Source organism: Phoca vitulina, unplaced genomic scaffold (genome assembly GCF_004348235.1).
Source record: "Phoca vitulina isolate PV1807 unplaced genomic scaffold, GSC_HSeal_1.0 scaffold27, whole genome shotgun sequence".
Lineage (NCBI taxonomy): Eukaryota > Metazoa > Chordata > Mammalia > Carnivora > Phocidae > Phoca > Phoca vitulina.
The window spans coordinates 8,663,739-8,678,789 of NW_022589730.1; the positions used below are offsets into that span (position 1 = coordinate 8,663,739).

Genomic DNA, 15,051 nt, shown 5'->3' on the forward strand with positions numbered 1-15,051 from the left:
AAGAAGTATTATTTGGAATGGAGAATACATATACTGCATATCAGCAGAATTGAGGCTTTCCACGTACAAAAATCTGTCTCACTTCAATAAAGTAAATAAAGTAAATCAGCATTTATAGGATAGGAATCGTATTAAGGAAAATGGTTGGGAATTACAATTCTACTTTTCTCCATTACAGCAAAATCAGGACATATTTTGATAAATATCAGCTTATATGTGTTTGTTCCCATTGTGGTTATTTTGTTATGTCTTCTCACTTTATAGTGGGCACACACTTCACTTTTCCCTTCTTTGTCCCTCATTTTTCTTCTCTTTTCCTCTCTTCTCCTCGCCTCTTCTCTCTGTCCTCCTAAAAGTTCCTGGAAGGAACAAAAGCTCAGAAAGAGATTAGAATTCGTCAAGTCCTTAAAGTTTCCTTTTCTTTTTCTTTTCCCCAAGCCCTGGTGAAGATGTTCTTTTCTTAATCACATGATTCACCAGTTGTCTTGACACTTCCTGCTCTCTGTGTCTCTCGTAGGCATGGCCCCACCTCTCAAATGTTCATACTGATTAGTAATTTTCCAGTCTATTCATTAAGAGTTCAGGTGTACTGCTCGGTTTTTTTAATTGTAAAAGATTTGATGCACATGTAGCTTCAACATAGGACATAAAAACAACCACAAGATGGAGATTCATGTGATGAGATCATTCGTGTTAAGGAGAATCTTTGTCTTTAAATTAACAGTACAACTTATTTTATTCTTTTAAAAGATTTTATTTATTTGAGAGAGAGAGAGTGTGTGCACGGGGATGGGGAGGTGCGAGTGGAGAAGCAGACTCCACAGGCAGCCGGATGTGGGGCTCCATCCCAGGACCCCGAGATTATGACCTGAGCCAAAGGTAGATGCTTAACCAACTGAGCCACCCAGGTGCCCCAATAGTGCCATTTAAAATGAAAAGATACTTTCTTTAAAAATTTATTCCCTATAATACTAAAGCCAAAAAAATGCAAAAATATATGCAAAATATAGCACTGTATATTTCAAATATATAGGTGAAAATCTTCCCCTTTTGTATAAGCAAGAATTTATAAAAAAATTCATTGAACAGAGAATGTTAAAATTCAACAAATTAACACAATTTATTGATTTGTAGATTTTTGTGAACAGCAGGCAATTTTGTGCCCGTCACAGACACTTATTAAATGTGATTAGATATAAAGATAACATAAGAGACTTTACACCTCTTTTAGAGAGTGATAATTAAGTGGTTATTGTTTTGTCACATGTCAGCACCTATTTCCAGTGTCACTCATATATAGAAATTATATTCACATAGATATATGCTGCTTCTATATGGTAATTACATACCTATGTACACATGATACTCCTATACGATACTTACATGCATAATTTATATACATATAAATTAGTTTTTATTAAAATAATGTTAAAATTACAATTTGACTTCATGTTATAATAAAATCCACAGTATTCTCTGGACTTAGGCATGTTTTATATGCAGCTTGGTTCATTTGGCATTTGGGGACATTTGAATCTTGATCCCGGTGGGGATCTCTGTGGCACCAAGGATTCTGACCTGCAGCTGCTCTATGATAAGTAATTATTTTGGTTCAGGTAGTGAGTCTGAATTCATAATGAAGAGCATAAGAATCATCAACACCTCTTCCTGGTCATCAAGGAAATATATACTTAAGGAATAGTTTTCTGACTGATGAACACACCCACTTTTTTGGTCAGACCTTCCAGAATCTTCAGTTTCCAAGTTCTGTTTATTTCTTAGCTGAAGAACTGCACTTGTCCCAAAGAGCCCAGGTCTGGACCCTGTGCCCCGCTGACAGGACATGCCAACGGACATATATGCCAGTTCCAAACAGTTCCCAATCGACCCTTATATTTCCTAACTGACACACTTTATATTGTAACATTTTGATGTAACTAGATAGGAATCAAGATGAAACAGAATGAATTGCTTCCTCTGTATTCCCATTCTATTTTATTAGCAATCATTATGATAAACTACTGATAGTAATTTATGTGTTTATCCCCCTACACAGACTTTAAGCCCAGGCTGGGCAGGGATAGGATTCATTAATCTTCACATCACTCAGCTTCTACAACAGTGATGGACACAGAGTGTTATATGAAGGCTTGTTCTGTTCAAGTGAGTCAAATGCAAGCAGGTATTTTGATGATCAAAACTTGTTTCCTAATTGAAATAATTCTGTACTTTCACAAGTAGAAGTCTGTACAAAAACAGATTTATCAGTTGTATATGTCAGAACCAAATACTTTATTATGGTTGGTTTCTGAATACATATAATAAAAATTATGATTACTGACTATAATATTTCACTTTAGATATCTACACTGCCAAGTCATGGAATTCTAACGCAATTTAATCTTGCAATTGCAATTAATCCCTAGAATCCCAAAGAATAAGGAAAAGTGATATGGAAATCAATTTTTCTGGACATTTAGGTTTTAGAGCTCATGTGAGTATGAACTACTTATATAACTAAAAATTGTGTAAGACTGTTGAATCACAGACCTGTACCTCTGAAACAAATAATACATTATATGTTTAAAAAAAAAAAAAAGAGGATAGCAGGAAGGGAAGAATGAAGGGGGGGAAATCAGAGGGGGAGACGAACCATGAAAGACTACGGACTCTGAGAAAGAAACTGAGGGTTCTAGAGGGGAGGGGGGTGGGGGGATGGGTTCGCCTGGTGATGGGTATTAAAGAGGGCACGTTCTGCATGGAGCACTGGGTGTTATACGCAAACAATGAATCATGAACACTACATCAAAAACTAATGATGTAATGTATGGTGATTAACATAACATAATAATAAAAAAATAAAAAAAATAAAACATTTTAGCTAAAAGTTTAAAAAAAAATAAAAATATGAACTTATCAAACTCACTTTTAATTCACTATTAAAGAGACTGAGTGAAATAACAGAATTGTGCATTAAGATACTGTAGGTACTTTAATGGAAGAAATAGAAACAAGATGTAAATGTTCTGCAGCATGTTGACACCAAAACACACAAACTGCAACTGCCATTAGAGATTTTTTTTTAAATCTAAAAGCTATTTATTTTTAAAAATTCCATCTATAGCAGGAATAATGTCTATTGGCCTTAGGATAAAACAATTCCAAAAACCTGAAGTTCTCAAAGTCAGACGTTGAATTTAATTCTAGCTTTAATATTTATGTTATAGCCTATAAAAGCTATTTGCAACATGATGCAATGATTTGACTCAAAAATAATTTTTCTGAAACTAAAAAAGAACCAGAGGAGAGTAAACTTCAGCTAAATTGAAATGTTTATGCAGATACTATCACTACTGACAAATGCTTATTCCACAGCTGTTCAAACTAATGGAGAAATTTACTTATTGAGAAATAAGATCAATTGCTTGAAAAATACTGAGACAAAAGTATAAAAGGAAACAAAAAACACAAAGGTCCATCCCTTCACCTTTTTCTTCCTTCTGGAAAAGCTTGAAACTGTCAGATTTGTCCTATTCTAACATTTTCATACAAAATTTGTTAAACTCTTGTGTTCATATTCATGAACAATGTTATTCTACCTTATGATGAGAAAGAGAGGAAGCGATCAGAGGTTAAATAGCACAAAAGAAAATGCTCAGATTTGGAGGTGGGTAAAAGGGAAGGCAGCGTCGACCAGCATGAGGGGGGCATGTATAGCGAGCGAGAACATCCCTTCCGAGGAGCACCCATACCTTTTTTTCTTCCTGCCGTTCAATTTGTGATGTCTTGAAATCAGGACTTTGAGAGTTTGCACTGAATCTGTTTTTCCCATCCAGGAGCTCTTCCATTTCTTTCACCTGAGCCTTTAGCCTTCTATTTTCTTTCTCCAGTCCTTGTTTCTGTGTTTCAAGTATTTCCCTCTTGTCCCACTCTGAGATATTTTCAGCCTGCAATCTCTCTAGCTTCACAGAAAACACAAAGAGGCAACATGTAGCACTTATAATTGCCAAAAGGCAAGGCACCCAGCAAAAAAGCCCACACTAAGAAAGGTTCACAGATACGTACGTTTATATAATTTTTAAAAAGAAAACTGTATTTGTCTGAAAAGTTGTAAACAACACAAAGGTCCTAAGACCACGCCATGCAAAGGTAAATATAGCTTTCCTCTTGGTTTGTAAGACTATGTCTATAACCATACAGACCATATTTGTCAAGTAAATATGTCAAGTGAAAAACGATGGTATTCTGCCAACAATCTCCACTTAAATGATGAACATTTGTTGATTGAGAAGGCACAAAATAATTTCTTGGGCAATTCTGGTTGCATGGATATAGCTCATGTATTCATTCATTCATTTATTTATTTATTTGCTATACCTTTCAAGTTCCACATATTATGCTGGTCACTGAGAACAAAGACAAGTGAATGTAATAGAATAGTATAAAATCCATAATTAGAGTATATAAAAATAGTCAAACACACAGAGTGAGTGGTTAATTGGATTTCTAGGGAATAGAAGTTGGCAACCATGGCCAGGGGGCGAAATCTGACCCAGCCATTTTAGTATATTCCATAATAACAGTTTTCTTTTTTTAATAGTTGAAAAAAAATTTTTTAAGAAGTACTATTTCAGACAAATTAACATTATATAAAATTCCAATTTCAGTGTCACAAATACAGTTGTATTGAAATGCAGCCACATTCATTGGTTTACATCTTGCATATGATTGTTTTCACATTAACAATGGCAGAGTTGAGCTGTTGGGACAGAGACTATATGACCAGCAAAGCCTCAGTTATTTACTATCTGGCCCCTTACAGAAAAAGTTTGCTCATCTCTGCTTTCTTTTACTCTTAAGGCATTTATTTATTAAAACGTTCTCTGCCAAGATTTCACATTAGCTTAAGATTCAAATCAGTCTTTACATTTCTCTGCTGAGGTCTCCACCTCAGTGTATCACATAAAAATACCTTCTCCAGCAATCAGTGTTACCAGCATCCACACGGTGAGCCCCATGGTCAGGCTCTTTGTCCCCTAGGTGACCCAACTAGATGTTAATACTGCTCTGCTACAGGGTAAAAGCTCCTAAGTCAAACTCATTGGAAAAGGGGTGAAACTTCTGCAAAGTGCACTTAAGTGGTACTGTTTGCTCATGAAAAGAAACCAGTGAGTCCTCTAAGAATAATAAAAGGGGGTATTTTACAGTTAAGCACATGATTTGGAGTGAAGAATTCAGATGTTGCTCTGCTGGTCCAGGCTGTTAATACTCTTCTTGTTCCTCCTGTGGGCCCCCTTCATTAGGTATCACAAAGCCTTCATCTGTGGCATACAGAATGTCCACGATCCTCTGCAATACCGGGTTGTTTTCCCTCTCGTTCTCCTGGTAAATCAATTCAATGTTCCTTAGCTTTCCAAAGTAGAAATCTCTTTCTTTCTCCAAGTCTTCGACAGTAAGTTTCAATATGGTGACCTGCTGCATCAATTCAGATGCTTCGTCATCCCCGTTGCCCACACCAGGGTTCTTCTGCACCACACCCGGGCCAGCCTTAGGGGTTGCAGTGGTTCTGTGTGTTGCAATGGGCCTCTGTGGAGCTGTGCTGCTAGAGCTGAGAGGTTTCTTCGGTTTGTTCAGAGCTGGAGCAACAAGGGAGGGAGCCACTGCAGTCTCTTGACCTTGTCTGGAAGCTATGGGGTCATAGTCTTTTCCATCATAGTTTGCATCAAAAAACTTCTTAAACCACTAAACAAATTCAAAATTGTCCTGAAACTTTCCTTTTACTAATTTGTCCACAGGAATTATTTTGTCAACACCCATTCTCTTAAAACCTGCTTGTAGTATTTTGAAGTTCTGGATGTATTCATGTTCTATCTTAGCCTGGAATTTCACTTTCTTCAAGGCAATGGAGCCAGGGAACAGCGTGTCCCTGAACTGACAGTAGGCAGCCCCTGAATACAGCTGCTTGATCTTCGTCAGATTCAGCTGCAAAGACTCATTGATCCAGGCCAGCATGTCATGTCGACTTAGGTTATCATTGGCGACTGATGTTGAATATACATTCACTGCCATCTTCGGCTCTCGGTGGGACTGTGTCCAATGCCTGTGCCTGGCTTTGGTTCCGTCTTCCTCACCTCTGCTTTCACCCCATGGTTCCCAACCAAGGCTGCACATGAGATTCTCTTGGAGAGATGTTTATAGTTACCAGTGACCAGGACCCACCTCAAGAAGTTTTGATTTAATGGATTTAGGGTAATTTTAATGTCTCCTTTGCTCAGTTTTTCTTATTTTAGCATTTTTATATTTAGATTTTAAAGAGGCAATATCAAATGTGTTAATTTTATGCAGTTTTATTATGTTTACATAGTTGCTCATTATTAGAGTGAATTGAATTACATTTGCCTGTTATGATTTTTTTTTTCTTGTTCTGGATATAAATAGAAATGATTAGTAGCTCTTTCAGCTCTGAATTCTAATACTGAGCTCTGAATTCTAATCTTGACTTCACCACTGATTCTATGTGGTAAGCTCAGTCTGTTAACTTCATCTCCCCAATATGGGCAATCTATTCCCCAAAGTGACAGGGTTTGTGAAAAGTAAAATTAATTAAATAGAGAGGAAAACACTTTTCATAGCAATATTCTACTTAGAGAAGAAACACTGTGGTAATATAATTTGGGAAAAATAATTATATAGGTATTTCTCCCACAAATTTGGGCATATGTATATCCAAATGTCAAAGTAATTTTATGGCATAGATCTGGATGGTGAAGCCATTCTTCACAGTAGAAAAACAACTGGAACCTAGTCCTGATCTGTCACTTTCTCATTGGCTGAATCTGAAATGTTTCTTCTTTCTGTTCCTGTTTTTAAATAAAATTAAGACGAGGACACCAGACCCACAAAATTTGTGGAATTATAAGGACTGAAAGAAATCAATTATTCAAAATGCCTTGCAAACTATGTAACATGATTAAAATAGGAGACATTTTTAAACTGTTAAGGATAAAAATTGGAAATTATTTATTTTTACATTGTTAGTTCCAAATGGCTTGACTGCAGAGTACTGATTAGCATTAGACTATTATAAAGTATTTTTCATGACATTTTAAATTCTAAAAGAGAAACCAACTTAATCAAAATCAACTTAAGAATGTTAGACTTCAAAAAGAAGAAAAATGTTAGACTTCAAAATATCTTTCTATTTAATCTTTCTATTTAAATATCTTTCTAATAAAAAATTTCTAAAGTCTGCTTTTTCATATACATAAAATTGTATCATTATTGTAGAAAATATTCTGTTCCCAAATCTAAGAGAGGTTCTGGCTTCTAAAAAGCAGGAAACAAAAATTACATTCTTGGGAGTAGATCTTGTTTATCAATTAAATATAATAAACTACGGGATCAAATTTTATTTTATTTTATTTTTAAAGATTTGAGACAGAGAGAGAGAGCCTGTGCGTGCAAGTGGGGGAAGAGGGGCAGATGGAGAGAGAGAATCTCGGCTGAGCGAGGAGTCTGACGCCAGCTGGACCCCGAGAGATCATGACCTGAGCCAAAATCAAGTCGGACACTTAACTGACTGAGCCACCCAGGCACGCCAGGGATCAAATTTTAGATGATGTGGTTTAACATGTGGGGTATCTATTTGGGGATACGAGGTGAAAATAGTATTTCAAAATCCAATTACCAACATGTCATTTTTTTAATTATTAAGATTAATGCTTAAACTTTTTGACTATCATCACATCACTTATCAGAATGAAAATAATAAAGCTATCACAAAAAGTCATTAACTTGGTGATGAAAAATTAATTTTAGGAAAATGTATGTATTTCTGGCCAAGGACAAATATGTTATGTCAAGGCTTTGTGGAATTGTAGGCATTTAAAAGAAATTGCTGAAGTCAATTTTATACCTGATAACAGATTACAGGTAGAACTCAGGTTTTATATAAGTAACAGATGGTTTGAATGAATAAACTCCAAATCTTTAAAAAAAGAAAGGAATGATTTTATCAGTTGTAACAACAAATCTGAAATAATGATGTCTGATTATTTGCTATTTGCAGGTTATTGACACAGCAATTATTTCATAAATTTATGTATACAACACACACCAAAAAGTAAAGGTTATGTAGAAATTGGAACATCATAAATATTATAAACCATTTTATTTCTGTTTTCATTTTACAAAATTTTTTCTTATCAGATTATTCTTTTTTTTTTTTTTTAAAGATTTATTTATTTATTTATTTGAGAGAGAGAGAATGAGAGAGCAAGCACATGAGAGGGGGGAGGGTCAGAGGGAGAAGCAGACTCCCCGCCGAGCAGGGAGCCCGATGCGGGACTCGATCCAGGGACTCCAGGATCATGACCGGAGCCGAAGGCAGTCGCTTAACCAACTGAGCCACCCAGGCGCCCTCTTATCAGATTATTCTTTTCTAAGAATCATATGAAAATCTATTACATTAAAAGCCATTCAACTGAGGGGCGCCTGGGTGGCTCCGTCAGTTAAGCCTCGGACTCTTGATTTCAGCTCAGGTTATGAACTCAGGGCTGTGAAATCTAGCCCACCTTGGGCTTCGCACTCACTGGGGAGTCTGCTCCATATGCTCTCTCCCTCTGCCCTTCCCCTGGCTTGTCCTCTCTCTCTCTCTCCAAAATAAATAAATCTTAAAAGGCATTCAACTGAATGCAAGTTAAAAAGAAAGTAAAAATCAGGTACTATTTTAAGCTTTCAGAATTTATTGTAAGCAATTCTAATAATCATATCAAATTGAAATGTAATTCCACTGATTTGCTTTTAGTGATCAAGAGAAAATCCTAAAATATTTTCATTCTAACTCTAATATACTATGAATTTTAACTAATAGTGGGTACTATTGTTAAATAAATTTCAGGTGATATGGGAATTACTGAAAAAATGTTTTCTAGAATTTTTAATGTAAAAATATATTCTCTTAAGAGTAATTGGTAAAATATTTGTTGATTAATCATTTCCAGTGTTATGCATATTCAACACTGAGAATAGGGGCACCTGGGTGGCTCAGTTGGTTAAGCGTCTGCCTTTGGCTCAGGTCATGATCCCAGGGTCCTGGGATCGAGCCCTGCATTGGGCTCTTTGCTCTATGGGGAACCTGCTTCTCCCTCTCCCTCTGCCTGTGCTCTCTCTGTCTCTCTCTCTCTCTCTGTGTCAAATAAACAAAATATTTAAAAAAAAATAAACATTGAGAAAAATATGTAAACACCCAAACTATTCAGGTGTTTAACAAATATTATTTAGTATCTCTTACATAAGAGGCACCAAATATTCTATTGACAAAATACAAATAAATATATAGGTATAAACTGGGCAGAGACTCATGAGGGATAAAACCCCCTGAGGGCTATAAGAAAGGCCTGCAATAAATTAGGCAATCAGAGGTTATTTGAAGGAATAATATGTAAGCTGAAATCTGAAGTTTAAGAAGTCAAAGAGGCGGAATCAAGGCAAGAATGTTCCAATAGAGGAAGCAGGAAATAGGTCTGAACATTACAAGAGCCAAGAGATCTATAATGAAATATTAGGTGTGGGGTAGAGTATGAGATGAAATCTAGACAAGCAGGCAGTGGTTCTTGAAAGTAAGTGTGAACATAAGAATCATTTGAGTGGCTTGTGGAAAATGTAATATTGTGATTATTCCTAAAGATAGAATTATGGGGATTGCATTGAATGTGTAGATTGCTCTAGGTAGCATTGACATCTTCACAATATTTGTTCTTCCAATCCATGAGCATGGAACGTTTTTCCATTTCTTTGTGTCTTCCTCAATTTCTTTCGTGAGTATTTTATAGTTTTCTGAGTACAGATCCTTTGTCTCTTTGGTTAGATTTATTCCTAGGTATCTTATGGTTTTGGGTGCAATTGTAAATGGGATCGACTCCTTAATTTCTCTTTCTTCTGTCTTGTTGTTGGTGTATAGGAATGCCACTGACTTCTGTGCATTGATTTTCTATCCTGCCACTTTACTGAATTCCTGTATGAGTTCTAGCAGTTTTGGGGTGGAGTCTTTGGGGTTTTCCACATAAAGGATCATATCATCTGCAAAGAGTGAGAGTTTATAGCAGCAATGTCCACAATAGCCAAACTGTGGAAAGAGCCAAGATGTCCATCGACAGATGAATGGATAAAGATGTGGTATATATATATACAATGGAATATTATGCAGCCACCAAAAGGAATGAGATCTTGCCATTTGCAACGACGTGGATGGAACTGGAGGGTATTATGCTGAGTGAAATAAGTCACACAGAGAAAGACATGTATCATATGACCTCACTGATATGAGGAATTCTTAATCTCAGGAAACAAACTGAGGGTTGCTGGAGTGGGGGGTGGGGTGGGAGGGATGGGGTGATTGGGTGATAGACACTGGGGAGGGTATGTGCTCTGGTAAGTGCTGTGAATTGTGCAAGACTGTTGAATCTCAGATCTGTACCTATGAAACAAATAATGCAATATATGTTAAGAAAAAAAAAAAAGAAGATAGCAGGAGGGGAACAATGAAGGGGGGTAAATCGGAGGGGGAGACAAACCATGAGAGACGATGGACTCTGAAAAACAAACTGAGGGTTCTAGAGGGGAGGGGGGTGGGAGGATGGGTTAGCCTGGTGATGGGTATTAAAGAGGGCACGTTCTGCATGGAGCACTGGGTGTTATGCACAAACAATGAATCATGGAACACTACATCTAAAACTAATGATGTAATGTATGGGGGTTAACATAACAATAAAAAAATTAAAAAAAAAGAATTATGGGGTCATTTCTAAACATTTTCATCTACTCAATGTTATTGTTGCTTAATACTATTGAAAGAACATCAAAGAACAATCAATACAATAACTAGAATGTAAGTTTATGAATCCAGAGCCATGCCATTTTGTTCATCAGCCTGGACCTGACACATGCTATCTAAGTGATCTATAAGCACCGTTGGAGGAAGGAAAAAGTACACAATGGTAATCTCCAAGAAACAGCCTTTCTAGATTTCAATTACAACAATGAGACACAAAGCAAAATTAAGAAAGCATCCTAGAAGAGCCAGTTATTTAGCTTACCATACCCAACACTGGTAGGATTTCTCAGATTTACTCTTAACTCATTGCTCTTGGCATAGCTCCACTGCATTTTGTGGCAGGTGAATGCAGTGATATAGAGAGAAGACTTCCAGTAAAATAAACTACAGTTGAGTCCCAATTCTCTTTATCTTGAAACCCTCCATTTTTCATTTATAAAATATAAAAAATATTTCCTAACAGCTTAGTCTTATAAGGCAGAAATTATATTATTTAGGGGAAATATTTATTCCAAACTCAAATCATGTGATAAGTTTTTTTTTCTAAAGAAAGAAACAGGGTGCCTGGGTGGCTCAGTTGGTTGAGCATCTGTCCTCTGCTCAGGTCATTATGTCGGGGTCCTGGGATCAGGCCCTGCATCAGGCTTCCTGCTCAGCAGGGACTCTCCCTCTGCCCCTCCCCATTGCTCATTCTCTCTCTCTCTCAAATAAATAAAATCTTTAAAAAATAAAAAAAAATAAAGAAAAAACATAACAGCCTAATCAAATAATGGCAGATTAAAATAGTATATTAATTTTTTATATTTTATCAAGATGACAATAATTTGGTAAATGGACACTGTCAACTGAGAAAAACCCCAACAGAATGTACTATGGGGCATTCCGCAGGCTAGTGAGAAGTCACCTAAAACCATCTAGATATTCCAATAGTATATTCGCAAATATTCAGAATTTTCATTTCAGACAAGTCAGCCATAAAATCACATTACAAACTGTGATTTTGGAAGTAAGAGGTAAAAGGCAGGAAGCTTGCTATTTCCTAGCAATATGAGATTATTGCTCTTTTACTGAGGGTAATATATTTTTCTGATAAGGAGCTATATAGGTTATTTCTTATCCTTACAATAATCCTGTAAGTGTGTACTTCCTGCTGTGAGGAAACTGGGGCCCTTAAGAGTAGAAGTAATTCTCAAGGTAGGCAAAGAGTCCAAGCTATGGTTCACCTAAAGTTCCTCTCTGATTCCAATCCTGAGCTCATTATACTCATACCATGCTAACAGATAGCTACTAATATATGTATATCCCTTTGCAGTAGCACCCACCACATTTTGAATCCATTGTACTACATTACCACAAAAGTATGTTTTCTTTTGATATATTTTGGGATTTTGAGGCTTGTTTCATCTTTCTCTACCAGCAGATTAATTCAAAAGAAAAGCATTCTGTAGACTCACATTAAAAAGTCTGGCAACTCAAACCTAATGCAGTGTGCATATTACTGATGTCATCACATCCCAGGGTCTTTTAACATTCTTTCTCTAAGTCTTAAAATCACAAATAAGAATTGGATTAAACTCTCTCCAAAATTAAAATCTACTTCTACCTGTCCACAGTTAAATACAGCTCAGTGATAGCTCACACCGTCTTTTACCAAGAGTCAAGAGAACAATAAATGATTTTTAGTAATGGGCGATGTCACATGTATTTTTGTTACTTTAATTTCATTTTAAATCTTTGGAGAATTTCTAAAAGTAAAGAACCTTATAACTAATTTGAAATAAAATGTGTACCAAAGTTAAATAGAAGAAGAGGGAACCACATGAAAAAGAAATAATCTAGATACAGACACTACACCCTTAAAAAAATTAACTCAAAATGGATTACAAACCAGATGTAAAACACAAAACTGTAAAACTTCACAGAAAACATATAGCACAGGAGAAAATTTAGATGGCCATGGATTTGGTGATGGCTTTTTAGATACATAGCCAAAGACAGGATTCATGAAGGAAATAATTGATAAACTAGACCATTAAAATTAAAAATTTCTGTTCTGTGAAAAACAATGTCAAGAGAATGGGAAGACAAGTCTAAGACTGAAAGAAAATATTTGCAAAAAACATATCTGATAAAGGATTGTTATCCAAAATACACAAAGAATTCTTTAAATTCAACAGTAGAAAACAACCTATTTGAAAATGGGCCCAAGATCTATAGATAACAGACATCTTACCAAGAAGATATACAGATGTGAAATAATATATGAAAAGATGCTTCACATCATACATCATCAGGAAAATGCAAATTAAAAAAATGGAATAACACTACACACCTATTAGAATGGTGAAAATCCAGAACACTGACAACATCAAATGCTGGTAAGAGTGTGGAGCCACCGGAACTCTCCTGCATTGCTGGTGGGAATGCAAGAGAATATGGCCACTTTGGAAGAGAGTCTGGCAGTTTCTTACAAAACTAAACATATTTTTATCATACTATCTAGTGATCATACTCCTAGGTATTTGCCCAAAGGAGTTGAAAACTACATCCACACAGAAATCTGCACAAAAATAAATAAATAAATAAAAAACAAAATAAAAATAAACCCCAAAACCCACACTAGGATGTTTCTTGCAGCCTTATTTATAACTGCTGAAAACTGAAGCAACCAAGGTGCCCTTCAGTAGATGAAGGGATAAATTGAAGGATGTCCAGACAATGGAATATAATGAAGCCCAAAAAAGAAATGAGCTATCAAGCCATAAAAAGACATGAAGGAATCTTAAATGTATATTACTAAAAGCCAATTTGAAAAGGCTTCATACTGTAGGATCCCAACTATATGGCATTCCGGAAAAAGAAAAATTATAGAGACACTGAAAGATATTAGTGTTTTGTAGAAGTTGCAGGGGGTAAAAGGAGAGGCTGAAGACAGGGAAGAATAAGCAGGTGGAGCACAGAGGATTTTTAGGGCAGTGAAAATATTGTATATGATACCATAATGGTGGATACATTATATATATGTCCACATCTATATAACATCAGTACTGAACCTTAATGTAAACTACGGACTTTGGGTGATAATGCACTGTCAGGGCAGTTCATCAGTTGTTGCAATGTGCCACTCTGTCAGAGATTTGATAATGGGGGAGGCTGTGCACATGTGGAGTAGGAGGTATAAATCTCTATACTTCAACTTTGTGGTGACTCTAAAACTTCTTCAAAAAATAAAGCTGAATAAAAATATTTTCTAAAAAGAGACATTTTCATATTTTGGATATTCACCCTTTATCAGATATATGTTTTACAAATATTTCTTACTAATCTTTGGCTTATGTTTTAATTAACTCAATAGTGTCTTTATAGCAAAAGTTGTGTTTTAATAAAGTACAAATTAACTTTTTTTTTTTTTTCAAAAAAAAAAAGGAAAGTCAGAGAAAAAGGAACCCTCATGTACTATTGGTGGGAATGCAAACTGGTGAAAACACTGTGGAAAATAGTACGGAGACTCCTCAAGAAATTAAAAATAGAATTACCATATCACCCAGTAATTCCACTACTGGTATTTAACCAAAGGAAATGAAAATACTAATTTGAAAAGATACATGCATCCCTATGTTTATTGGAGCATTATTTATAATAGCCAAGATATAAAAGCAACCCAAGTGTCCATCAATAGATGAATGGATAAAGATGTGGTGTGTGTACACACACACACACACACACACACAATGGAATATTACTCAGCCATAAAAATGAATGAGATCTTGACATTTGCAACAACATGGATGGAGCTAGAAGGTATCATGCTAAGTAAAATAAGTTAGCCAAAGAAAGACGAATATCATATGATTTCACTCATATGTGGAGTTTAAGAAACAGAACAAATGAAATAACAAAGGAAAAAGAGACAAAAAAAAATACACTCTTAAATATAGAGAACAAACTGGTGGTTGCCCGAGGGGAGGTTGGTGGGTGATGGGTGAAACAGATAAAGGGGATTAAGAGTACACTTACTGTGATGAGCACTGAGTAATGTATAGAATTGTTGAATCATTATATTGTACAACTGACACTAATAAAACAATATATGTTAATTATACTTCAAAAAAAAGGGGGCAAAAATACATATTTCTGATTGAACATGAATCAAAAGCAATGCAAGGAAATCACAAAAGAAAAATGCATCTATGTATAAATAAGTCAATATATGTTAG

The 15,051-nt window shown here is 35.7% G+C and overlaps 1 protein-coding gene and 1 pseudogene across 1 annotated transcript in view; both read right to left on the reverse strand.

The window, feature by feature from the left end:
* CCDC102B (coiled-coil domain containing 102B) overlaps nucleotides 1–15,051 on the reverse strand; it is a 199,955-nt gene that overhangs the window by 17,786 nt on the left and 167,118 nt on the right. Inside the window, exon 9 of the mRNA XM_032422576.1 lies at nucleotides 3,753–3,962. Coding sequence (XP_032278467.1) covers nucleotides 3,753–3,962 — 210 coding nt within the window. The remainder of the gene's footprint in view (nucleotides 1–3,752; nucleotides 3,963–15,051) is intronic.
* Nucleotides 5,263–6,207, reverse strand: LOC116643657 (annotated as a pseudogene).